At 42.2% G+C, this 20,220-nt stretch overlaps 3 protein-coding genes and 1 pseudogene across 9 annotated transcripts; 1 reads left to right on the forward strand and 3 right to left on the reverse strand.

The window, feature by feature from the left end:
• Positions 1–815: 815 nt before the first annotated feature.
• Positions 816–5,635, reverse strand: LOC116200343 (annotated as a pseudogene).
• A 3,084-nt stretch (positions 5,636–8,719) lies between these two features.
• Positions 8,720–13,049, reverse strand: LOC116200738 (probable disease resistance protein At5g66900). Of its 2 annotated transcripts, none has more exons than XM_031531603.1 (7): positions 12,172–13,049; positions 11,571–11,747; positions 11,263–11,430; positions 10,803–11,059; positions 10,075–10,436; positions 9,750–9,961; positions 8,720–9,647 (listed from the first exon to the last, which is right to left on the reverse strand). In XM_031531603.1, exons 1-7 carry the CDS (start codon positions 12,617–12,619, stop codon positions 8,836–8,838), a joined length of 2,436 nt encoding a protein of 811 aa, XP_031387463.1. In that variant the 5' UTR covers positions 12,620–13,049; the 3' UTR covers positions 8,720–8,835. The 2 variants fall into 2 exon arrangements, with proteins under 2 accessions (XP_031387463.1, XP_031387462.1); XM_031531602.1 differs by having other exon boundaries at positions 11,215–11,430.
• Positions 13,050–13,566: 517 nt separating this feature from the next.
• LOC116200740 (protein DA1-related 5-like) lies at positions 13,567–15,498 on the reverse strand. The gene is made up of 2 exons (XM_031531611.1): positions 15,359–15,498; positions 13,567–15,042 (listed from the first exon to the last, which is right to left on the reverse strand). The coding sequence occupies exon 2, from the start codon at positions 14,924–14,926 to the stop codon at positions 14,210–14,212; it is 717 nt and encodes a 238-aa protein (XP_031387471.1). The 5' UTR covers positions 14,927–15,042; positions 15,359–15,498; the 3' UTR covers positions 13,567–14,209.
• Positions 15,499–15,855: 357 nt separating this feature from the next.
• LOC116200739 (pentatricopeptide repeat-containing protein At4g37170) lies at positions 15,856–20,045 on the forward strand. 6 transcript variants are annotated; one of them, XM_031531607.1, is made up of 3 exons: positions 15,856–18,210; positions 18,299–18,976; positions 19,815–20,045. In XM_031531607.1, the coding sequence occupies exon 1, from the start codon at positions 15,886–15,888 to the stop codon at positions 17,956–17,958; it is 2,073 nt and encodes a 690-aa protein (XP_031387467.1). In that variant the 5' UTR covers positions 15,856–15,885; the 3' UTR covers positions 17,959–18,210; positions 18,299–18,976; positions 19,815–20,045. The 6 variants fall into 6 exon arrangements, with proteins under 6 accessions (XP_031387467.1, XP_031387469.1, XP_031387468.1 ...); XM_031531609.1 differs by lacking the exon at positions 19,815–20,045 and having other exon boundaries at positions 18,299–18,420; positions 18,556–19,256; XM_031531608.1 differs by lacking the exon at positions 19,815–20,045 and having other exon boundaries at positions 18,299–18,420; positions 18,573–19,256.
• Positions 20,046–20,220: the final 175 nt, after the last annotated feature.

Genomic DNA, 20,220 nt, shown 5'->3' on the forward strand with positions numbered 1-20,220 from the left:
GAGCTCTATTCCGTTCATGTTCGGCTTCCTATTAGAACCGAGTTGCTCCTGTTGTGAATGTGGCTTGGATTCTGTATGCTGACACGACGTATGAGCCAAAACGACCCGAAAGACTTGCAGTGACATGTGACGAAAAAGCAAGTGCTCTGTTCTTTTGTAAGTTAGATGTTGCAAATTCAATCGACAGATGACGCTCTCTTGCCCTCTGTTTCTGGATCGGCAACTTCACAGATATTTGCGGTATTTCCTTCAGGCCAAAAAGAAAACCCAGTCCGTTCTCATGACAACAAGAAGCAAAAGAAATGACCTTGTAATACACCAAAAAGAAGTAATAAAGGAAAATTTAATAGGGCATAGCACTGAATCATAAAATGGACAGTTTTCAACCTCCTGATGAGCAGAGCACTCCTTTCAGCTCCATATCATTTATAAGGTGTTACATAACTCAGTCACTATGGCCTTGGGCTTGGGGAGTTGCTGCTTGTAATCTGTGAATAAACTGCCCGTCTCTTTGTCACAGAACACGTATTTCAAATGCTTGAATTGGTAATAAAGATGGTGGCAACCCGGACAGCCTCGGGCAACCCACAGATGCCCAGTTCGCGCAGATTGACCAATTCACCAATTTGCGGCAGTGTTGTGATTCTAGAGTAGCCTAGATATGTTGAGCAACCTTAGGTTATGTTTGTTTGGACTTAATTTTAAGTGCTGAAATTTTAAACATTCTATCAAATAAGTACTTAATTGATTAAGTAAAAAAATTATTTGATAAAGTTGTGTTGAAAGTCTAGAGTCTTTGGTGCAGTACTCAAATGCCAGCCCATTATTTTCTTTCTTTTCACTTTTGACCCCTATCTTTACTATTATTTTATTTTTATCATTTCTCAAAATAATAAAAATCGAAAATTAAAAAAAAGAAAAAAAAGAAAAAAGAGAGAGGAGAGAGCAGATCGGGATGTGGGAAAGAGGGGGTGGTAGCCATCGATTCCAACCACGACTGTGGACCTCAGATTGAACCTTGAAACTGAAAGCATTGTCATATTTGGCAATGCAGAATGAGGTTACGAATAACTTCTCTGTGGGTTCGGCCCTATCTCACTCTCAAATGAGGAACTCCGATTGCATCTCGAAACTGAAATACTGAGTGAGGAACTACAAATGCCAAGAGGTTCCGAGTAACTTATCTTCGGATGGATCTCACACTCACACAATGATACTTTTTGCAGTTCATTGAATGCAGGGAACTCGCTGATCAGAATATGCTCTAGTGTGATTCTCTTTAGATTGGGCACGTTAGTAAGGAGTGAAGAATCACATACTTCTGCCAAGGGCGGCCCACAATTTGCAAGTATTAAAGTCCAAGTTATGCGTGCTTAAAATGAAGTCCGGTAGGGCATAACTCTTTGTCCTGAAATTCAGAACATGGACTTCGACTGCAGTAAGTGCAAAAATTGCTGTGTCGGGCCAAAGTGACGAGAACATTTCATCTGCAGACAACCGAACGATTGTTATAAGAAGGGCTGAGAAAGCTAAAACTTTATGCATTCAGCAAATATCGCCACGAATGGCTTCTGTTTATGTGCACTGAGGGATTGACTGACCTGTGGAGATGGACAAGAGACGGGCATTGGGAAACAGTACAAATAGATCATCTGGCCACCAGTCAGGCAAATTGTCCCCCACGAAATTCTATATTTAGCCTTTTTCTTTCCAGCACTGGCCTGTGTTGTTCCAATGGATTGCTAACTCTCTAAGAAGATCATGTTGCGTGACGTAGTATTCCTCCTTGAAAAGCACACCCTTCGTTCTCATCCTTGCAGTAGAAAAATTTGAAAGCACAGCTCATAATCGTACCAGATAGAGAAAAGGAAGTGAACGGAATTGTAATGTAAAACAGAGTTATTTTGTTCGGGAATCCTATTCCTCTTATATATTTCTCCATACCCAATATGAAGAAAAGGTCTGTTGTAGGCCATTAGGTCATTCTTCCTTATGTATCCACCCTTACCGGTTCTAGTAACTCCTATCTGTTAATAAGGAAAAGCGGACATACCTAGTGATCACAAGATCAACCAGATTCCTGGCAGAAAGTTCACGGATGATGGCAATGGCATGCATCATTTCCCCATCTAACTTGTACAGCTCCACCCACACATCAATGGGAGCTCCTGCAGGGACCTTGTGGCCTTTAGGAAATGAACCAAGGTCCAAGAAACAGTCCTTGTATAGGGGTATGCCATTCAAGTCATCTGAACTTTTCAGGAGACAACAACGAATGTCACCGTTTGAATTGATAATAGGTCACCATTCAAGCAGTCTACTTTTCCAGATCGAAGGATGTCTCCCGCAAAGCAACTTTCCAATTACCATCAGCACCAATGGCAATCCCTTGCAATATCGCACGACCTGCGACAAAATCAAGTATGATCATTAGATTATTAGATATTTTTGTCATGTCCAGTTATAGATAATTGTAAACGAAACTGCTAGAAAGCCACCTTGTCTATTATGAGAACTTCATCTGGAGCAGCAGAGGTTCCACTTCCACCATCTGGTATTTCTGAGTGACGGAAAAGCTTCTCAGCATCTCTATGGCCTAGTTGATTTGACTAAAATGGCAATTTTGTTCACGGTATGGATGAGTTACATCATTTGGGTCCTTCTTATGAAATTTATGTTAATTAAATCATTTGCTACATCAATTTTGTCCTTTATTCCATTAATTTGATCCCTCATTACATCAATTCCATTCCTCATGTACATCAATTAAGTCCCTCTGTTAAGCGTTGTTAAGAAAATCTTGAAACATTAAATACATCCTTTCCTTTTTCATTTCTTAAATTTCTTTCCTTTTTTTCATTTTTCTTTTTATAATTTATGTGATTAGGGAGAGCTCCCATGGAGGCTCCCAGCTGATGGCCTCCCCCTAATGGAGGGTCGCTGGGGGATTCTGAGCCTCCAACGACATCCTCAGGCAATAGGCTGCCAGAGGGGAGCCTCCAAGGGAGCCCCCCTCCCCCCACAAACACACACTCTATTTTTCCCTCTCACTTAAACAAAGTGGGGAGGGAGGCTGCCGGTGGTCACCCCTAGGAAAGGTCGCCTAAGGTATCCCGAGCCTCCGGCAACCTCCCCCCGGGGAAGAGGTCGCTGCTATTTTCCTTAGACTTGAGGGAATAGAGGTGGGGGAGCTCCCCCGCTAGCAAGGAAGCCCCCAAGGGGAGCTCCCGTTCTCTATCGAGGGGCTCCCTGGTCGGCAGTCTCCCCCCAAGGGAAGAAGTGGCCAGCGGGGGAAGACTTTAGGGGGAGCTCCTCCTCTCTATTTAGTAAGGCATCTGGAGCGGGGAGGTCGCTTGCCTAGCGTGGGGGTCCTCAATGGATCTCTCCGTTCCTTTTCGGTTCCCTCCTTTTCCTTTCGTACTTAAAAGAAAAAATATATATATGAAAAATAAATTCAAAAAGGAGGGATCTATTTGATAATTAAATTATTTGGACAGTTGACAGAGTCTCATCATAGGACTATATTGATGGGTCTCATAAGTTTAGAGGGTCCACGATGAAAGGACCTAACTGACATATAAAAAGGACAAAATTGACGTAATAAAGGACGAAATTGATATAATAAAACCAAATTGATGAAATAAATGACGGAATTGATGTAAGAAAGGACCCAAGTGATATTCATTTCATGAGAGGGACCCAATTGCCATTCTCCTCCGGTTGATTTAACTGGTGACCATGAGAAAAGCTTGGAAATTGAAACCTCGATGCTACCAAAATCTTGTAATCTGGAATCCTTTTGTAAACAACCTTCTCCAACAAGGGCTCCGATGCAGGCCAAATATCTTCCGACACAAGCAGAACAGGATGCTGCCCAATTTGCATTAGCGGTCGCCGCAGCTGCTCGGCTGCATTATCATCAGTCGGGATGTCCAGCTTGTCATAACCTTTGTGCCGGATCATATTCTGGACCATCACTGTGAAATTGGGTGACTCTGATACAGTGATGTAGAAGATGTCGTCCTTGAATTTAACTGCCCGAAAAGCGAAATTACACGGGGTTAATACTACAAAAAGAGCTATATTGATAGTTTTGCTTCTCCAAAGAATAACATGTGCTTCAAACCCCCCCCCCCCCCCCCCCCCCCCCCCCCCCCAACAAAAAAAAAAGAAAAAAAGGAGAGAATACCGCGTGCAACCTCAGGCTTCAGGGGTAATCAAGTTATCTAAATGGTCCAGATTCATCGAATGATTAGGGAAATGAAGAAAAACATGAACCTAAAAAAGACAAAGAATGATGCAGATTCATGGAAGTAAGCACTAAAATGATGCGAGTAGGATCTGATAGTGTACCTTGGATTTCAACATGGTGACTGAGATTTTGGAGTAAGGTACTCTTTCCAAATCCTTCGGGAGCAGACACTGCAGTCACGGAGACACCTTCGTTAAGGAGCTGCTGCCTGAGCTCTCGATCCAATCCCACAACAAATTCGGGGGCTTTAGCCTCCCAGCAGCTTCCAAATCCTCCAATATGCCTCTTATTGATTTTACTGTTTCTGCAGTGTTTCTGTAGAACTCATTCTCACACTCACACAAGGATAGAGAGATAGAGAGAAGAAAGGAAACAAATGTTCACACTCTGCTGAACAGAGTTTTGAGTACAAAAACAAAACATAAAAGGAGAGAGAACAGACACTGCTCTCAAACGTATATAGAAACTGCAGTACTGCTCCTGCACACGTCTAACATTCCTTAAATAGCTACAAAGTCCCTATAAGCAGAGTAACTGCAACTTAAGGACCTAACTGTAAATTAATAAAACTGCTTAGCAAACAAAGAAACTACAGACGTTTAACAAAGACACGGCAGCTCTGAGACAATATCCAACAATGCCGGCCACCTTTTCGTGTCAAACTGTGCCTTTAATGTCATTGCGCAGATCTTTCATCTCCAGGAGTATTTTCTTGATGTCGCTAGAGGTTATAAGAGGCAGATACACCCCAAGGTACCTCATAATGCTGCTGTCCTGTCCAGTTTGTTTAACTTCTTGGTCAGACGGTTCTTTTTCCAGTATCTCAGGCGGCTGATCTCCGAACATTTCTCTACGAGGATCTTTCCTCTCCTCATCAGCTTAATGATCTCCTCGGTTTCTTCCGCTGGACGGTCCAACAAGTTGTTGTACTCATCAATTTGTTGGATCATTGGTTGTATAGGTGTCAGCTTGTATTTAAGGCTTCGAAGAAGGGAGCTGAACAGCGCAGTGGTTTTCAAAGCTTCCGTCATGGCACCAACAGCTCCCCAAGAGCTGCTCCTAAGGCGGCCCCTCCAATAAGTTGAGCCGCCATGAATATCGACCTCAACCCACCTGGACAAAAAACAGAGCACGGTATGGGCAGACAGGGAACTATTCAAAGAAGTAAAATTCAGCAGCCTCTTGGAGTGAACAATTAGGAGCTAGGACAGAGCTAAGCTTTTTTTAGAAACCTATAACGTGAAGATCAAAGATTTCAACGCCTTTTCTTATGAAAAAAATCCTAGAGAAATTAGATTCCGGCCTTCTAAAAAAAACTTCCTGAGCTGGTTATATAAAAGAGGGAGCTCTGAAGTTTCCAACTTAAGCGAAATAGCAATACGCGGTCTCGAAGCTTCCCAGATCAATCGTGTTGACGGCATTTTTCTTTTGTTCTAATGAACCGGAAACTCAAAGATGTGTATTTCCGCAGATGGAAATTTTCTAATGGCCTACTTAAAAGTTGAATCTTTCTCAAGCAAGCATTTACTGCTGTTGGTTCGCTAGGAAAAAGAGTATTAAGCAATGGAATATCTGGTCAGCATTTGCTGTGGTGGAGGTGGCCGGTCAAATCTGCCCCTGAGGGGATTCATTTCTGGACAATGATTTGATAGCCAACTAAAGTTGATGTCTTCTTCGGGTTTTTTAATTATCTCTGGTCTTATGTCAAAGGGTCTCCGGAGCATCTTCCTCTACTCATCACGAATCACCTCCTTCAACTGCCTGAGATTGGCCATCGACTCGGGCAGCATCCGCAAACTCAATCACACTTCCTCATGTACAGTTTTTTGCAGGACGCATAGATTGCCAATTTGGTTTGGCAATTCGTGGATGCTCAAACAATCTGAAATATCGAGCACAGTCAATTTTCCAAGGCTCCCAATTGAATCACGTAACTTAACTAGAACTGTGCAAGAAATAAGCCTTAGAACTTCCAAATTGGCTAGTTCTCTGATTCCTTCAAGAAGCGAAGACGGATTATGGCAGTTGGTGATGCTAAGCCTCCGAAGACGGGAGAGCTCGCATATATCTTCAGGCAATTCCATCATATCATCACAGTAATCAATATTTTGTTTTTTCATAAGTGGCATAAACTTCATTAATCACAGAAAAGAAATATTTAAAGATGCATCACAAGCCACCCACCCAAGAAGCCCAAACAAACACATGGCATAAAATGCAAACCAGCCCAGCTACGGTAACGTTTCAACAACACCCAATCTCCTAGCTATAGTCGACTGTACAGACTTTAGGTAGACACATTTGGTACAACAGAAACTATCTCAGTCTCATCTCATCCTGATTTTTCTGCACTAACACAGAAGGAGATGTAACACATCTATTAAAAATACGAGCATTACGTTCCTTCCATATCTAGTAAATGTAATGCGTCCACAACAGCTTCAAGCAGATTATATCTAATCTTCGACCTTTGAGCAGAATTCAATATTAATCTCCACTAGAATGGGGAACACGTAAGAGAGGCTCCCATCACGAATTTTAAAGCCTGATGCATCTCACGCGTAATTACGGATACTCTCTGAAGATTGCAGAATTGTGTGTTTCTGCGGCAAGGGATTGAAACATGCTCCTGTCTGATCTTTCTCCGGGCGCGTGGATAGAGAACCAATGACATGAAACTTACTCCACTCGGTCAGGCAGTGGCCGTAGTTTGTTGCTTCAAGAACCTTCGATTTCTCCGAAGTACCTTTGCAGCCCCTGTAGCAAGTGGGAAGAACAGGAAGAGTCTCCGCAGCTGAATCTTCCGAGTTCCCTTGACTTTACGCGTGTTCTGTTTTCCCCCCTCCCCCTTTTCTTAATCGTTTAGGAATGAGTATTCTTTGGTAGGGACCATATGCCAGACAAGAAGGGAAGTGTTCCATGGTCCAGCCAGGTACAATGCACACTTCTGTCATCAGTGGAAAGAAAGGACAAGGAATGTGTTTTAAACCACAGCGTGCATTGCTCTCGGACCATGGATTAATTTCTCACGGACAAGGCTTTTCCTATTGTAGTCCTACATAGACACAGTGCACTTAAACATTTTACTAAAAGTTCAATTAAAACTGTAACGGAAAAAATTTAAGCAAAACTCCCTAACAATTCATGTAATTTACGAAAAATATAAGTAAAACTGTACGAATTGTGTGTATTTTCCGTTTATTGCAAATAATTTACTTGGAATCTAGGGTTGAGTTGTCTCGGTCTGTTTCCCATTATTTTAGGTTTAAATCTCTATATTGTGTGCATTCTTCTCTCCTTTGCTACATCTTCATTGTTATTGAGTCGATCTCTACAAACTATTATCAGAGCCATGGTTCTCGTTAGCCGCTCAATCAATTCAGTTTGGAGAGATTACAATGATGCTAGATACCAAGAAGTTTGTGTGCATGAGATGACAAGACTAGTTTTTGGCTTTCGGAGAAGACAACGGGGTCTGAAGATTATTCCCATTGTCTTAGCTGGTGTGCAGATTGAGAAAGGCAGTGTTTTGCATTGCTCGAAGTCTTAGAGTATGCAAGACAATATGGAGATACTTTGAGTTGCGTCTTGAATTTTGACCAATTCCATTTTCCATTATTTTAGATTTAAATCTCTATCTTTTCAACAATGACATGTTTTCATGATGCTCAGAATATTCTATTTGGGGATAGATTTTATATTTGGGTTCTATAAATACCTGTCAAGAGCGTTCATGTAAAGGCGCATAAGAGTGCTTAGTCAGTGGAGGAGTATGTTTGGGTGAGATCTCGGGATGAAAGTCTCTTCGAGGATTAGGTTTACTCTTTTTGTTCGATACTCGTTTTGTACTCCACTCCATTATTTGTTGCTCAATGACAAGTTACCGCCAAGCCTCTTTTGCCCATGGTTTCCTTCAAGCGTTTTTACTTTTACCTTGAATATCTTTTGTGCAATTTACTCTCCTCTGCTACTTCTTCATTGTTATCAAGTCCGTCCCCATCACTAATTTACTTCAAGTAATTTTCCTGAAACGTGTGTAATTCTTACTCAAAATATGTGTAACTTGGAGGTATTTACAACAATAATTTTAAGCAACTTGTTTTGGATTGATGGTGCAACCGTTTTAAATTGATTGTACGTTCCCACAGCACTAGGAAAATTATTTAGTCGAACTGTTATACGGTTTGGGGATTTCCAGGATATACATTTCAAGCAGTATGGTCCACTCGGTCGTACCTATTCCTAGGATTTATTTCCAGGGCATACAGCTGCAAGAAGGAGAACTGTGTCATAGACAGACAAAAGCTCAGTTGGCTTCAGTAATTCTTGAATTAAAATTCTGCCAGGCCTCCATGAGTTCGACCGTTCGGGATGGAACAAGAGGAACAGTTAGTAATGCATGAGAGAAAATTTTCCAGTTTTTTAGCTGATCATACGAAGCTTGTCAAGATTCAGCAACAGCTCATGTTGTTTTAAATTCCACATTGGAATAGAAAGCTTAGTATTTGCATTCGTTCATATAACGGCTACGTACAGAGGTTACATTCAGGCACATGTTCAGTTGCAATACTGATTCTATAAGACTATAACCAGTTCAAGTTTATGTCTTCTTTGGTTATCTTTATCTTTGGTGTCCTTTCAAAGGTTCTCCAGAGATTCGCTCTCTCTTCATCACAAATGACCTCCTTCAATTGCTGGAGATTCGCCATCGACTCAGGCAGCCCTTGCAAACTTAAACACTTCCGCATGTACAGCTTTTGCAGGCTGTGCAGATTGCCAATTTGATGGGGCAATTTATCCATGTGCAAACAATCTGAAATGTCGAGCACCGTCAATTTTCTGAGGCTCCCGATTGATTCAGGTAACATTTCTAGACCTGTGCAAGAAGTAAGCCTTAGAACTTCCAGATTGGCCAGTTCACCGATTGCTTCAGGAAGCGAAGACAGGTTATGGCAGCCGGTGATGCTAAGCCTCCGAAGAAGGGAGAGCTCGCATATATCTTCAGGCAATTCCACCAAATCATCACAGTAATCAATATTAATCTCCACCAGATTTGGGAGCACGTAACAAAGGTTGGTATTTTTAAATGCCGCATCTATCTTACACATCACCACCGATACTCTTTGGAGATTGTTGAGTTGTGTGGGGAATTTTCCGAGGCAAGGGATTGAAACATGCTCCAGTCTGATCTTCCTGAGGGCGGATAGAGAACCAATAAGGTGAAAGTTACTTAACTCAGTTGGGCTGTAGCCGTAGTTTGTCGCTACAAGAACCTTCAATTTCTCCAACTTTTCAATAAATCCAGGCAAAGTATAATTCTTCGACTGGAAATTCAGGATGAGTACTTCAGCTGCAGGGGCTTCCAGGTTGAGCCACTCCGATGAGAATGTCTCATCTGCAAAGATTGGTTATTTAAATGAGAAAAATGTACGGTGCCTTCGTTTGATGTTTTAAACTTCCGGTTAATTGATAGTGACTTAAGGAGAGAGAAAGTGACCTGTAGTGATAGATAGAAGCCGAGCTCTCGTGGGGTGAAGCTTTTGATCCTTCCACCAGTTCGGGAAGTTACCATTGGCGATGCTTATAATAAGCCTTTCAGTGAGTCCATCTTCCTTCTGTGAACCCAGGTTGATGGCTAGCTCTCTGAGAAGATCATGCACCGTAACGAATTGCCCACCGTGCCAGTTATCAACCTCATTTGCATTTCCCCTGTGAAAGATGGAGATCTCTCATTAGGATAGCCTAACACCAAAAATTAAAAATAATGCTCCTTTGGTATGACATGGTCAGATTAGCCTGGCTGCGCCGTGAGCGTCATTCACCTTACGAGAGTAAGACTGGTGAGATTCCGGTGGCAGAGTTTGTAAATTGTGTCCATGGCGCTCACACCATCTCCATCAAAGCCGTGTAATTCCTCCCACATGTCAATAAGCCCAGTCACAGGGATCCGCTGGTCCTCAGGAAAGCATCCCAGGTCTAGGAAACACTGCTTGATAGGATCCTTATCTTTCAGTACATCCAAGCTCATGCGGAGACAGTTGAAGATGTCTTCCTCAGTCCCTAGTTTAGAGCTGCCGCTGGACCATTCTTGTTCCTTTTTCTTCCAAACTGCAAGCGGCTGACTGCATAGTGATCTGCCCACCACCATTAGGGCCAAAGGCAGTCCCTTACAGCCCTTGACAATCTGCCAATCAAATCCACCAAACAAAATTCTCGAACTGAACGACTTTTGATAAAGAAAATGTACTTATACTAGTCAGTCTGTTTCATAATCAAGAATTTCATATTCAAGAGGAACAATCAGTTGATGAAACTTAAAATATATACTGAATGCCCCAATGAACAACAGGAATCCATGCTTAGAAAAAGAAAATTCAGCAAAAGTAAAGTGGATTCATTAACAATTCATTAATCTCAGCAGTTTCTCTTTCACATGCTTCAGCAATGTATTACGCTTATGTTTCAATCACCAGGATGATTCAACGAAGTTCTGAAGATGCTTTTGCATATAGTCATTAATATATGATACCATCAGAATCTTTGGGCATACCTTTTCCACAATTTCGTTGGGTATATTAGTCTCTGCATCTCGCAGGCCTGCAGCTAGATGGAAGAGCCTCATCGCATCTTCATGGTTCAATCCTGTCAGGGGGTACGTGCACCCAAATCTTGGGAACACAGACCTTGATGCCACGAGAATCTTATAACCTTCTATCTCAAACTGAACATTTTCTAAGAAGGCTTCTGCACCGGACCAAACGTCGTCCAGGACCAGCAGGATAGGACTTATTTGTTGCTTTAGATTCACTATAATGGAATTGAAATAGAACCGAATCAACAATAAATAATTCATTTGGGATTAGTGCAGGGGATAAAAATTTTGTTATTTGGTCCAATAGAATAGAAAAACTGAGTTGAATTTCGTATTTAACAGAATATTGTGAAGGCTTTAAATATCATACATTTGAATTTCTTTAGGGTAGGGACAGACAAGAAGCAGCAGCCCATACCCTTAGTTGCCACTTTCCTCAGCCGATGCCCCAGTTGATTCACAGCGTCTTCATCGCTCTGAAATTCTGATACCGGCTGTTCCGTTTGTTGAAGAATCCTTTGTACGATCCGCTTCACTTGAAGTGTCCGAGAAAGGGTCACGAAGTAAATTCGGTCTCCAAAATGGCCTAAGAAAATATAGGTTAGTGAAAACATAGAACAATATTGAAACTAAATTAATCATATCAAGCAAATGAAATCTGAAAATTTTCCGGGAAATAATTTCCTGGCAAAAGAAGATATAGCTTCTTCAGGAATCAGCGATAACCTTTAATTTCTTCATCGTGGCATAGCTTTGTAATAAGAGTAGTCTTCCCACATCCTCCAGAAGCAGATACTATGATCATTCGAGTACCATTACTTGTGAGCAGACGTGTCTTCAACTCCATAAGGTGTACTTCAAGTCCAACTACAAATTTTGGTGCTTCAGGAACAGCACAACCACCTGCAACCCCAGAAAATAAAATTAAATGATCTAACGAATGTTCAAAGCCTATCAAGGAGAAAAATTTTTGTTCTGATGTCTATCCTAGAAAGAAAGCATCTCTATTATAAATTCCCATAACCTTTTAGCTTTCGTGCTTACAATCTTAAGGCTTTGATAATTTAATAGTAAATATGTACTTTGCTTTGGGTAGGAAAGAATGTCTTAAACGCTAAAGCAACATGTTAGGACGAATTAATAGGTATGACTGTATCTTACCCGGAAGTTGGAAAGTCCAACTTAATTTCTACGAGAAACCTCAAGCCTACAAACTTGACTACAACACGCCATGCCCATTTCTCCAAAAAGAGGGAGAAAAAAACAAGGACTCATAAAAGTAATATATTCGCGGTAATAGGAATTGCCAGCCTTTTAGTATACTTACCATATCCCCCTGTCCCGGGGAAAGCAGCATGGATTTGATTGATCTTCACCAACATCTCCATCTGGTCCCTTCTCTGCTGCAGCTGCACAATTTCCTGGAAGTACCTATTCAGTTCCTCTTCGAGCTTCAGGAGCTCCCCAGCATAGGACGGCCTCTTGAAGCAGCAGTTCCACCAGCGGACCTTCTCAGTGCACTTCTTCACCAGAGATTGGCCACTCTGAAGGAGGTCGACCAGCTTCTCTACCTCATCATTGCGGCGGTTGAGGGTGGTGTTCAGTTCCTCAATCTGCTTGACAAGTGGAGCTATGGAGTTCACCCTCTTTTGCATCTGATTGAGGATATCCGTGTACTGTACTGCTTTGTTCTTGGCATCAACAATGACCTGCAAAAACTGATCCACTAAGGTTTCTAGGACCTTCGTCCCTACAGTGGTCAGCACCAGGTCCATGGACTCGACCCTCCGCTAGGAATTCCGTGAATGGAATCAGGATATATAACTGGGAATGTTCAACAGCAAGACTGATAATTAGCGCCTAAAAACTGGAACTCCCATTTATTAAACTAAGAAAACAGACCGCTTCTCAGGGAGTTTTCTTCCCACAGAAGATGATTGCTTAAATGATAAACCAGAGAATATTCTTTCTGCGTTGAAAAAACTCCAGACATTATTCCATGAAATGGAAAATTGACAAAATCGCAGAATTTGATTCATAATTTGATTTCTTTCCCAGGGAATTTAAGGTCCACATCTTCTTTTTGTAGTGAACAGGGAACGGTGTCTACCGTCTACTACTATGTGAAGAAGAAAGGAATGGAATCTATTGATAAACACGAAGGAAAAGAATCACTTTGCAGAGTGAGCTCTCAGAAACCTTTATCCTACATCAGGGAATAAAGCGTTTCATGTAAAATGTGTGCACCTCTTTTGAGTTTTCTAGTCGATGTACTTAAATGGGTTATTTGGTTGGTCCACTTGAGATGCAGTAGCTGCAAATTCTCTCGATGAATTGAATAAAATGCATTTTTTCTTCGGTTTTATTATCATTCTGGAGTGCCAGTGTTTTCGCTCTTACCAAATTGCTTAGCTTGATCAAGTATAATATCTTTTCAAGGCCTGACCTTGGGTTGAAGCTATCCTCAACTGCCTTGAGCTCTACGTGGTTGGACTCGGTTTCCCTTGATGAGTACCAGATGAGGCTTGGCTCAGCCTCAAGGCCAGCCTGGTTAGCTTTTGCTCGACTCAAGCTTAATTTGAAAATGGCCTACCTTGATAATTTTCATAAATTTTCTGTTTTAGTAAGGCTTGTAGCATAGGCCTCTGAGCCAGTTCTGCCCAACTCAAGATTATTCGTATTGGAGTACTCAACAAGTCCACCCCATCAATTCCAGGTTTATGGAACGAGGAAGTTGAGCCATTTGTTTCGTGACTATGGTCGAAGCTTTGAAATCGATTAATCTTTAACAGCTATGCTGTTCCACTGTTGCAATTGATTCACTGTGTCTTCGTACTTTTGAAATCGGATGTTATATGTGTTGAAGAATACTCCCTTCACATGCAGCAGCGTGCAAGAAATGGTGACAAAATAAATTTGGTTCGTAAAATGGCCCAGCAAAATTCAAACTTAGAGATTACTTGGAACCTGTAAAACCAAAATTCGCATATTATCAAGTGAATGAAATCTGAAAATCAGCATATCAAGTGGGAAGAAATGTTGAGAATTGATCAAGGCTTAAGGTGGGAATATTTAAAATCCTTGTTGCTTCATTTTATCCAAAATTCACATAATTTTCAGTTTTTTTCTTGCTTAAACTCCGAAGTCTTTGATTGCTAACTGAAGCACACACTCTAAAGAGCAAACGCCCAATAGAAAGCTTGCTAATCTTCATAGGCGATGGAGAGGAAGCAGGAGTTGCTATCCCTAAGAAGTTAGGCGCAAGCCTCTGTTTTTTGTCCCTTCCCCTCTTTCAGCATTCATTCAGCCTCCTTTTCGCAGTTCCAGTTACATTATGTGCACTCGTATCCTCGAATGAGGAGGGATCACACATTCCAAACCTTTATCATTATTGAATTTTCATTGGGCTTAGACCCATTTCCACTTAAACAGATAAATGATGAATACCAATTCTGATGTGAACCCTCATTTGTTTTTTCATTTTTTTCATGTGGAATTAATAATTCCCGACAATTGGACTTACCATTATCCCTCATCGTTTGGACTGTGGAGTTGATTTGATTTTTCTTCCTCGGCATCTCCATTTCACTCCTTCTCTGCATTTCCTCACATTGCTGGCCTTCATTATACTTACCATATCCCCCTGTCTCGGGGAAAGTAGCATGGATTTGATTGATCTTCACCAACATCTCCATCTGGTCCCTTCTCTGCTGCAGCTGCACAATTTCCTGGAAGTACCTATTCAGCTCCTCTTCGAGCTTCAGGAGCTCCCCAGCATAGGACGGCCTCTTGAAGCCACAGTTCCACCAGCGGACCTTCTCAGTGCACTTCTTCACCAGGAATTGGCCATTCTGAAGGAGGTCGACCAGCTTCTGGACCTCATCATTGCTGCGGTTGAGGGTGGTGTTCAGTTCCTCAATCTGCTTGAAAAGTGGAGCTATGGCGATCACCCTCTTTTGCATCCGATCGAGGATGTCCGTGTACGGTACTGCTTTGTTCTTGGCATCAACAATGACCTGCAACAACTGATCCACTAAATTTTCTAGGACCTTTGTCCCTACAGTGGTCAGCACCGTTTCCATGGACTCGACCCTCCGCTAGGAATTCCGTGAATGGAATCAGGATATATAACTGGGAATGATTGAACTGATGAAATGATGATGATCATTAGTTGAAGGGGATGATCAGTTGAGAGCACCTGAACAGAGTAATTAATTCCATTGATCAAACTAAGAAAACTGACCGCCATTCTCCTTTTACAGAAGATTGCTTAAATGATAAGCCAGGGAATAACCTTTCTGTGATGAGACCAGGCATCGCTTTTTATTACCATGAATTTGGTAAACTGACGAAAATGCAGAATCTGATTCACTGGTTGAAATCATTTTTCGGGTAATTTTAAGGTCCGCATTCTTTTAATAATGAACATGGACAGTTGTCTACAGTCTACATCAATGTGAAGAAGAAGAAGAGAATGGAATCTACTGACAAAACAACGAGGCAAGGAAGCATACCGTGAATAAGAAGAGCACCTTTTCCGAGTTTTATACTCGATGTACTCATGCGGGTTATGCGGTCGGTCCACTTGACAGACAGTAAGCTGCTAATTATCTCCATGGATTGGAGAAGTGGCCCGGTCCGGCTCCTGCCAGATTGCCAGATGATGTTTGGCTCAGCATCGAGCCCAGCCATGCATCACTCTTGTCCGCATCATGCCTAACCCCGCAAATGGCCTCCATCGATAACCTTCATAAATTTTTTCTTTTGACAAAGACTATGACCCGAGTACTGCTGGACTCGAGCTTAATCGAATTGGATTATTCGACGAGTCCGCCCAATAAATTGGAGTAACTCCGGCTGGCTTATGGAACAAAAAAGTTGGAGGCTTTGGTTAGGTGACTTAGGTCGGAAAGTTTTATCCATAAAGTACGAGGTAACTTTTCCTTTTGCTGGAGAGTACGAGGTTTTCCATAAAACCTCTCTTTCATGTTCATATGCGCTCTAAGCCGAAAACTCAATCCTCTGTTGCCTCCCTCAGATCATGAATTCCTCCAAGTACAAATTTTTCCATCCACCGTGTACGCTTCTCCTCAGGAGGAATTCTTTTCCGCATTTTTATTCTTCTCAGTCCAATCTTCAGCAGAAGACTTTCTTCAGATCAGACCCTCGAGACGGTCTCATCAACCGTCTCTGCAGCGAGCACAAGTTCAAAGAAGCCATAGATGCTCTATGCGAGGAGAAGCGCCTGAGGGAAGCAGTTCAGCTGCTCGATCGCATCGAACGGCCCTCTGCACTGGTGTACTCGACCCTCATACAGAACTGCCTCCGGCAGCATGATGTCGCGTCCGGGAGACGGGTCCATGCCCACATGAAAAGGTCCGGTTTTGTTCCCGGGGTTGTCATTTCCAACCGCATTCTGGATATGTATGCGAAGTGCGGCAATTTGGTTGATGCCCGGCACGTGTTTGATAAAATGGCTGATAGGGACTCGTGTTCTTGGAACACAATGATATCAGGGTATGTGAAAGCCGGCCGTGTCAAGGAAGCGAGGAAGCTGTTCGATGAAATGCCTGAGAGAGATAATTTTTCTTGGACTGCAATGATATCAGGTTATGCCCGCCATGACCTGCCTGAGGAAGCTCTTCACCTGTACAGAATCATGCAAAAGCGTCAAACTTTGGGTTCAAGTAAGTTTACTGTCTCAAGTGCTCTTGCTGCTGCAGCGGCTATTCCAAGTCTATGCATGGGTAAAGAGATCCATGGTCATATAGTAAGGCAGGGGTTAGAGTCAGACGAGGTTGTCTGGAGTGCTCTCTCAGACATGTATGGGAAATGCGGAAGCATAGAAGAAGCTCGATACATATTTGATCGAATGGTGGGTAAAGATATCGTCTCATGGACAGCAATGATTGATCGATACTTTGACAAAGGGAGGAGAGAAGAAGGGTTTGCCCTGTTCTCAGAGTTGACGAGATCAAAGATGAGGCCCAATGATTTTACGTTTGCTGGGGTCCTGAATGCATGCGCTGATCATGCAGCTGAAGGGCTTGGAAGGCAGGTCCATGGGCATATGACTCGGGTTGGATTTGACCCATCCACTTTCGCGGTGAGCGCCCTTGTCCACATGTATTCCAAGTGTGGGAACATGGAAACTGCAAGAAGAGTCTTCGAGGGGATGCCCCATCCCGATTTAGTCTCTTGGACTTCTTTGATAGTGGGGTATGCTCAGAATGGGCAGCCCGAGGACGCACTTAGCCTTTATGAATCGCTGCTCGGGTCAGGAATTCGGCCAGATCATGTCACTTTTGTCGGAGTCCTCTCTGCTTGTACCCATGCTGGACTGGTCGATAAAGGGCTTGAATATTTCCATTCAATAAACAAGAAATACGGGCTTACTCACACTGCTGATCACTATGCTTGCACAGTTGACCTTCTCGCCCGTTCTGGCCGTTTCCAAGAGGCCGAGAATATTATTCATGACATGCCCATGAAGCCTGATAGGTTCTTGTGGGCCTCGATGCTTGGAGGCTGTCGAATCCATGGAAACCTAGAACTGGCAAAACAAGCATCAGAGGCGTTATTCGAAATGGAACCTGAGAATCCCGCCACTTACATTACCATGGCCAATATATATGCAACAGCTGGCCTGTGGGATGAAGTCACGAAAATCAGAAAGATCATGGAAGATCGGGGGGTGGTGAAAAAACCGGGTAAGAGTTGGATTGAGATTAAAAGAGAGGTACATGTGTTCTTAGTGGGAGATAAATCACATCCGAAATCGGATGAGATACACGAGTTCTTGGGAGAGCTGTCCAAGAGGATGAGAGAAGAAGGTTACGTGCCTGACACGAATTTTGTGCTTCATGATGTAGAGGAAGAGCAAAAGGAGCAGAACCTAGTGTACCACAGCGAGAAACTTGCTGTTGCATTTGGAATCATTGCAACTCCAGCAGGAACTACCATCAAAGTGTTTAAGAATCTCAGAACTTGTGTAGATTGCCACACAGCAATCAAGTTTATCTCGAAGATTGCAAGGAGAAAAATCATAGTTCGGGATTCAAACAGATTTCATTGTTTCGAGGATGGGACTTGTTCATGTAAGGACTATTGGTGATCTATAAATCTGGATTCCTTGTGATTCATACATCTCATCCAAAGTTCCCTGAGTACTGGGTTGGTGATGATCACTTTTATTGGGCAAGGCCAAATAGGAAAAGTTTATTATAGTTGACATCAGCTGGGGAGCCCAAACGCAAAATTCTGCAGCAAGCTCAAATGTGCTCCGTTGAGGTTGAGAAATCTGTCTGGTGTCATCATTCATCAACTGGCCAATCAGAGTCACCACGCTCAGCTGCAGCTCTTGAAGGTTCGACTACATAGTTTATTACCAGTCATCAGCAACAGTATATGTCTCTCATTCCTTCAACTGATTCATTAGACAACTGTTTACACAGATCAGGAGAAAAGGTGATTTCTCAAGATATTCATGCAAACATGAGGAAGAAAAGTACTTGAACGCTATTAGTCAGTCCGTCCATTGAAATGTCATCACTCTTCGTCCCAATTCCCTTAACCTGTGAGTTCTCTCAGCCATTCCACAGATGTCCTTTGAAACTTGAGTGAAGGAAGACAATAAATCTGGGGGCTTTATTATTTATTCAAACAATTGTCAAACCCGACGCTGATAGATACTTTGCTTATACTGGAATAGATTTGAATGCTATGCAGAACCCTGGATTTTGACACGGCCCCGATTTCATAATGGGTTAATGATAATGTTCCTGGCCAAGGGTATTTTCTACCATCCAGTTGCTGAATGCTTCAGCCGGCGGCACCTTAGAAGTAGTACCCTTGGTCAAGACGTATTTGCTTTTGCCAACACTGAATATGGATCCTCTGGTTTGCTGTGAATGGCAGAGGATCAGCATCGGATCCACACAGAAATGGCAAAAGGGAAGAAGATGAGCTCTGCCCAATCTGACTGTCGAGAAGGAGGACAATTTAGTTGAATCACCTCATCACATCGTGTTGATAAAGATTGCAGCGGATGACGTACTGGCTTGTGAAACGTGCAGCTATCTGGCGATTACGTCTTGCAGATTTCTACGAGTTCTTCGCTCACTGAATCACTGGTATGAATGGTCATCCAACATTTTCTCCATCAGAGGAATTTTAAGGTCCTACTCAATGCGTAGGTTGATAGATGCAGTTATTCATAAAGTAATCGCGTGTTGTTTTACGATATTTATGTTCCGCTCCATCCCCATTTTCTGGACCAAATGCTCACTTTCTTATGAACATCTCTTACATTTGAAGATAAATTTGTGACATATTATGGATGCATTCGCACTTGGTAACGAGGAATCCATTTTTTGCATTCTATATTTATAGTGACAATGATTTTGAATTTCATCATGCTCTTTCTGCTGAAATTTTGGTCCGTATGGATGGATGTCCCTTTGATCCCTCGAGATGGCCAATTTTTGTCGGCTTCTTTATACATTTTATGTCTCTTTCCTATCTAACCCCCCCGAATCTCTTGCTAATTTTTGTCCAATATTAATAATCTTAACCATTTGATTGATTTTTTAATGTATGGATATATGAAAACTGGCTCAAAAATTAGTTTATTTATTTGAATTCTCGTATTGAAATTGAAAAATGGCATTTTCAAATGGGATTTTCTCCTGTTGTACGTGGAAACTGAATATAAACGTGTGGACCCATGTCTTGTCCACAAGTCAAAAGGCCCATGTGAGTCTCCATGATTTGCAGTGGATCAGGCTTCTCCCTTTATCTATCTAATCGCCCGCTTTTACTGAACTGAACTTTAACCCACTTTTTTGTTCTTCTTTTTTTTTTCCCCCTTAATTTCTTATTTTTGAAAATTTATGCATGGACTTTGATTCATTTTAAGCAATTTGTGGGATATATCAAGCTTAATTTTGTATCACATCACATGAACTTCAGGGTTAGTACCAAGTCACCGGTGAATCCGAACACATAAGCCATCGGTTATTACGAGTTCCATGCGGTTCTTCTCGCAATCAATGGCTCACATTCGATCGAGAGCACGAGGTACATGTCAGATTTATGATTGCAGTCCCCTGCAGTGTATGCTCCGGTAGGTGGGCATTTAAAGTTTTGTAATGTATAAGATTTGATATGGAAATGTATGATATACTTATTATATGTTCAGTATCCGAAGTGCTCTGAATTGACGTTGGATTTGCGAACTTTTGCTTGAGACTTTCGCCGAAGCTCGCATCCCATGGCGTGACTAGAAAAATTGCATCAGCCAATTCAACTGTTCATACCTTCACATCCAGCTCCAGCTGTCCCCAAAAAATCCACCTAATCTAACTCGAAAAATTTG

Source organism: Punica granatum, chromosome 3 (assembly GCF_007655135.1).
Source record: "Punica granatum isolate Tunisia-2019 chromosome 3, ASM765513v2, whole genome shotgun sequence".
Taxonomy (NCBI): domain Eukaryota; kingdom Viridiplantae; phylum Streptophyta; class Magnoliopsida; order Myrtales; family Lythraceae; genus Punica; species Punica granatum.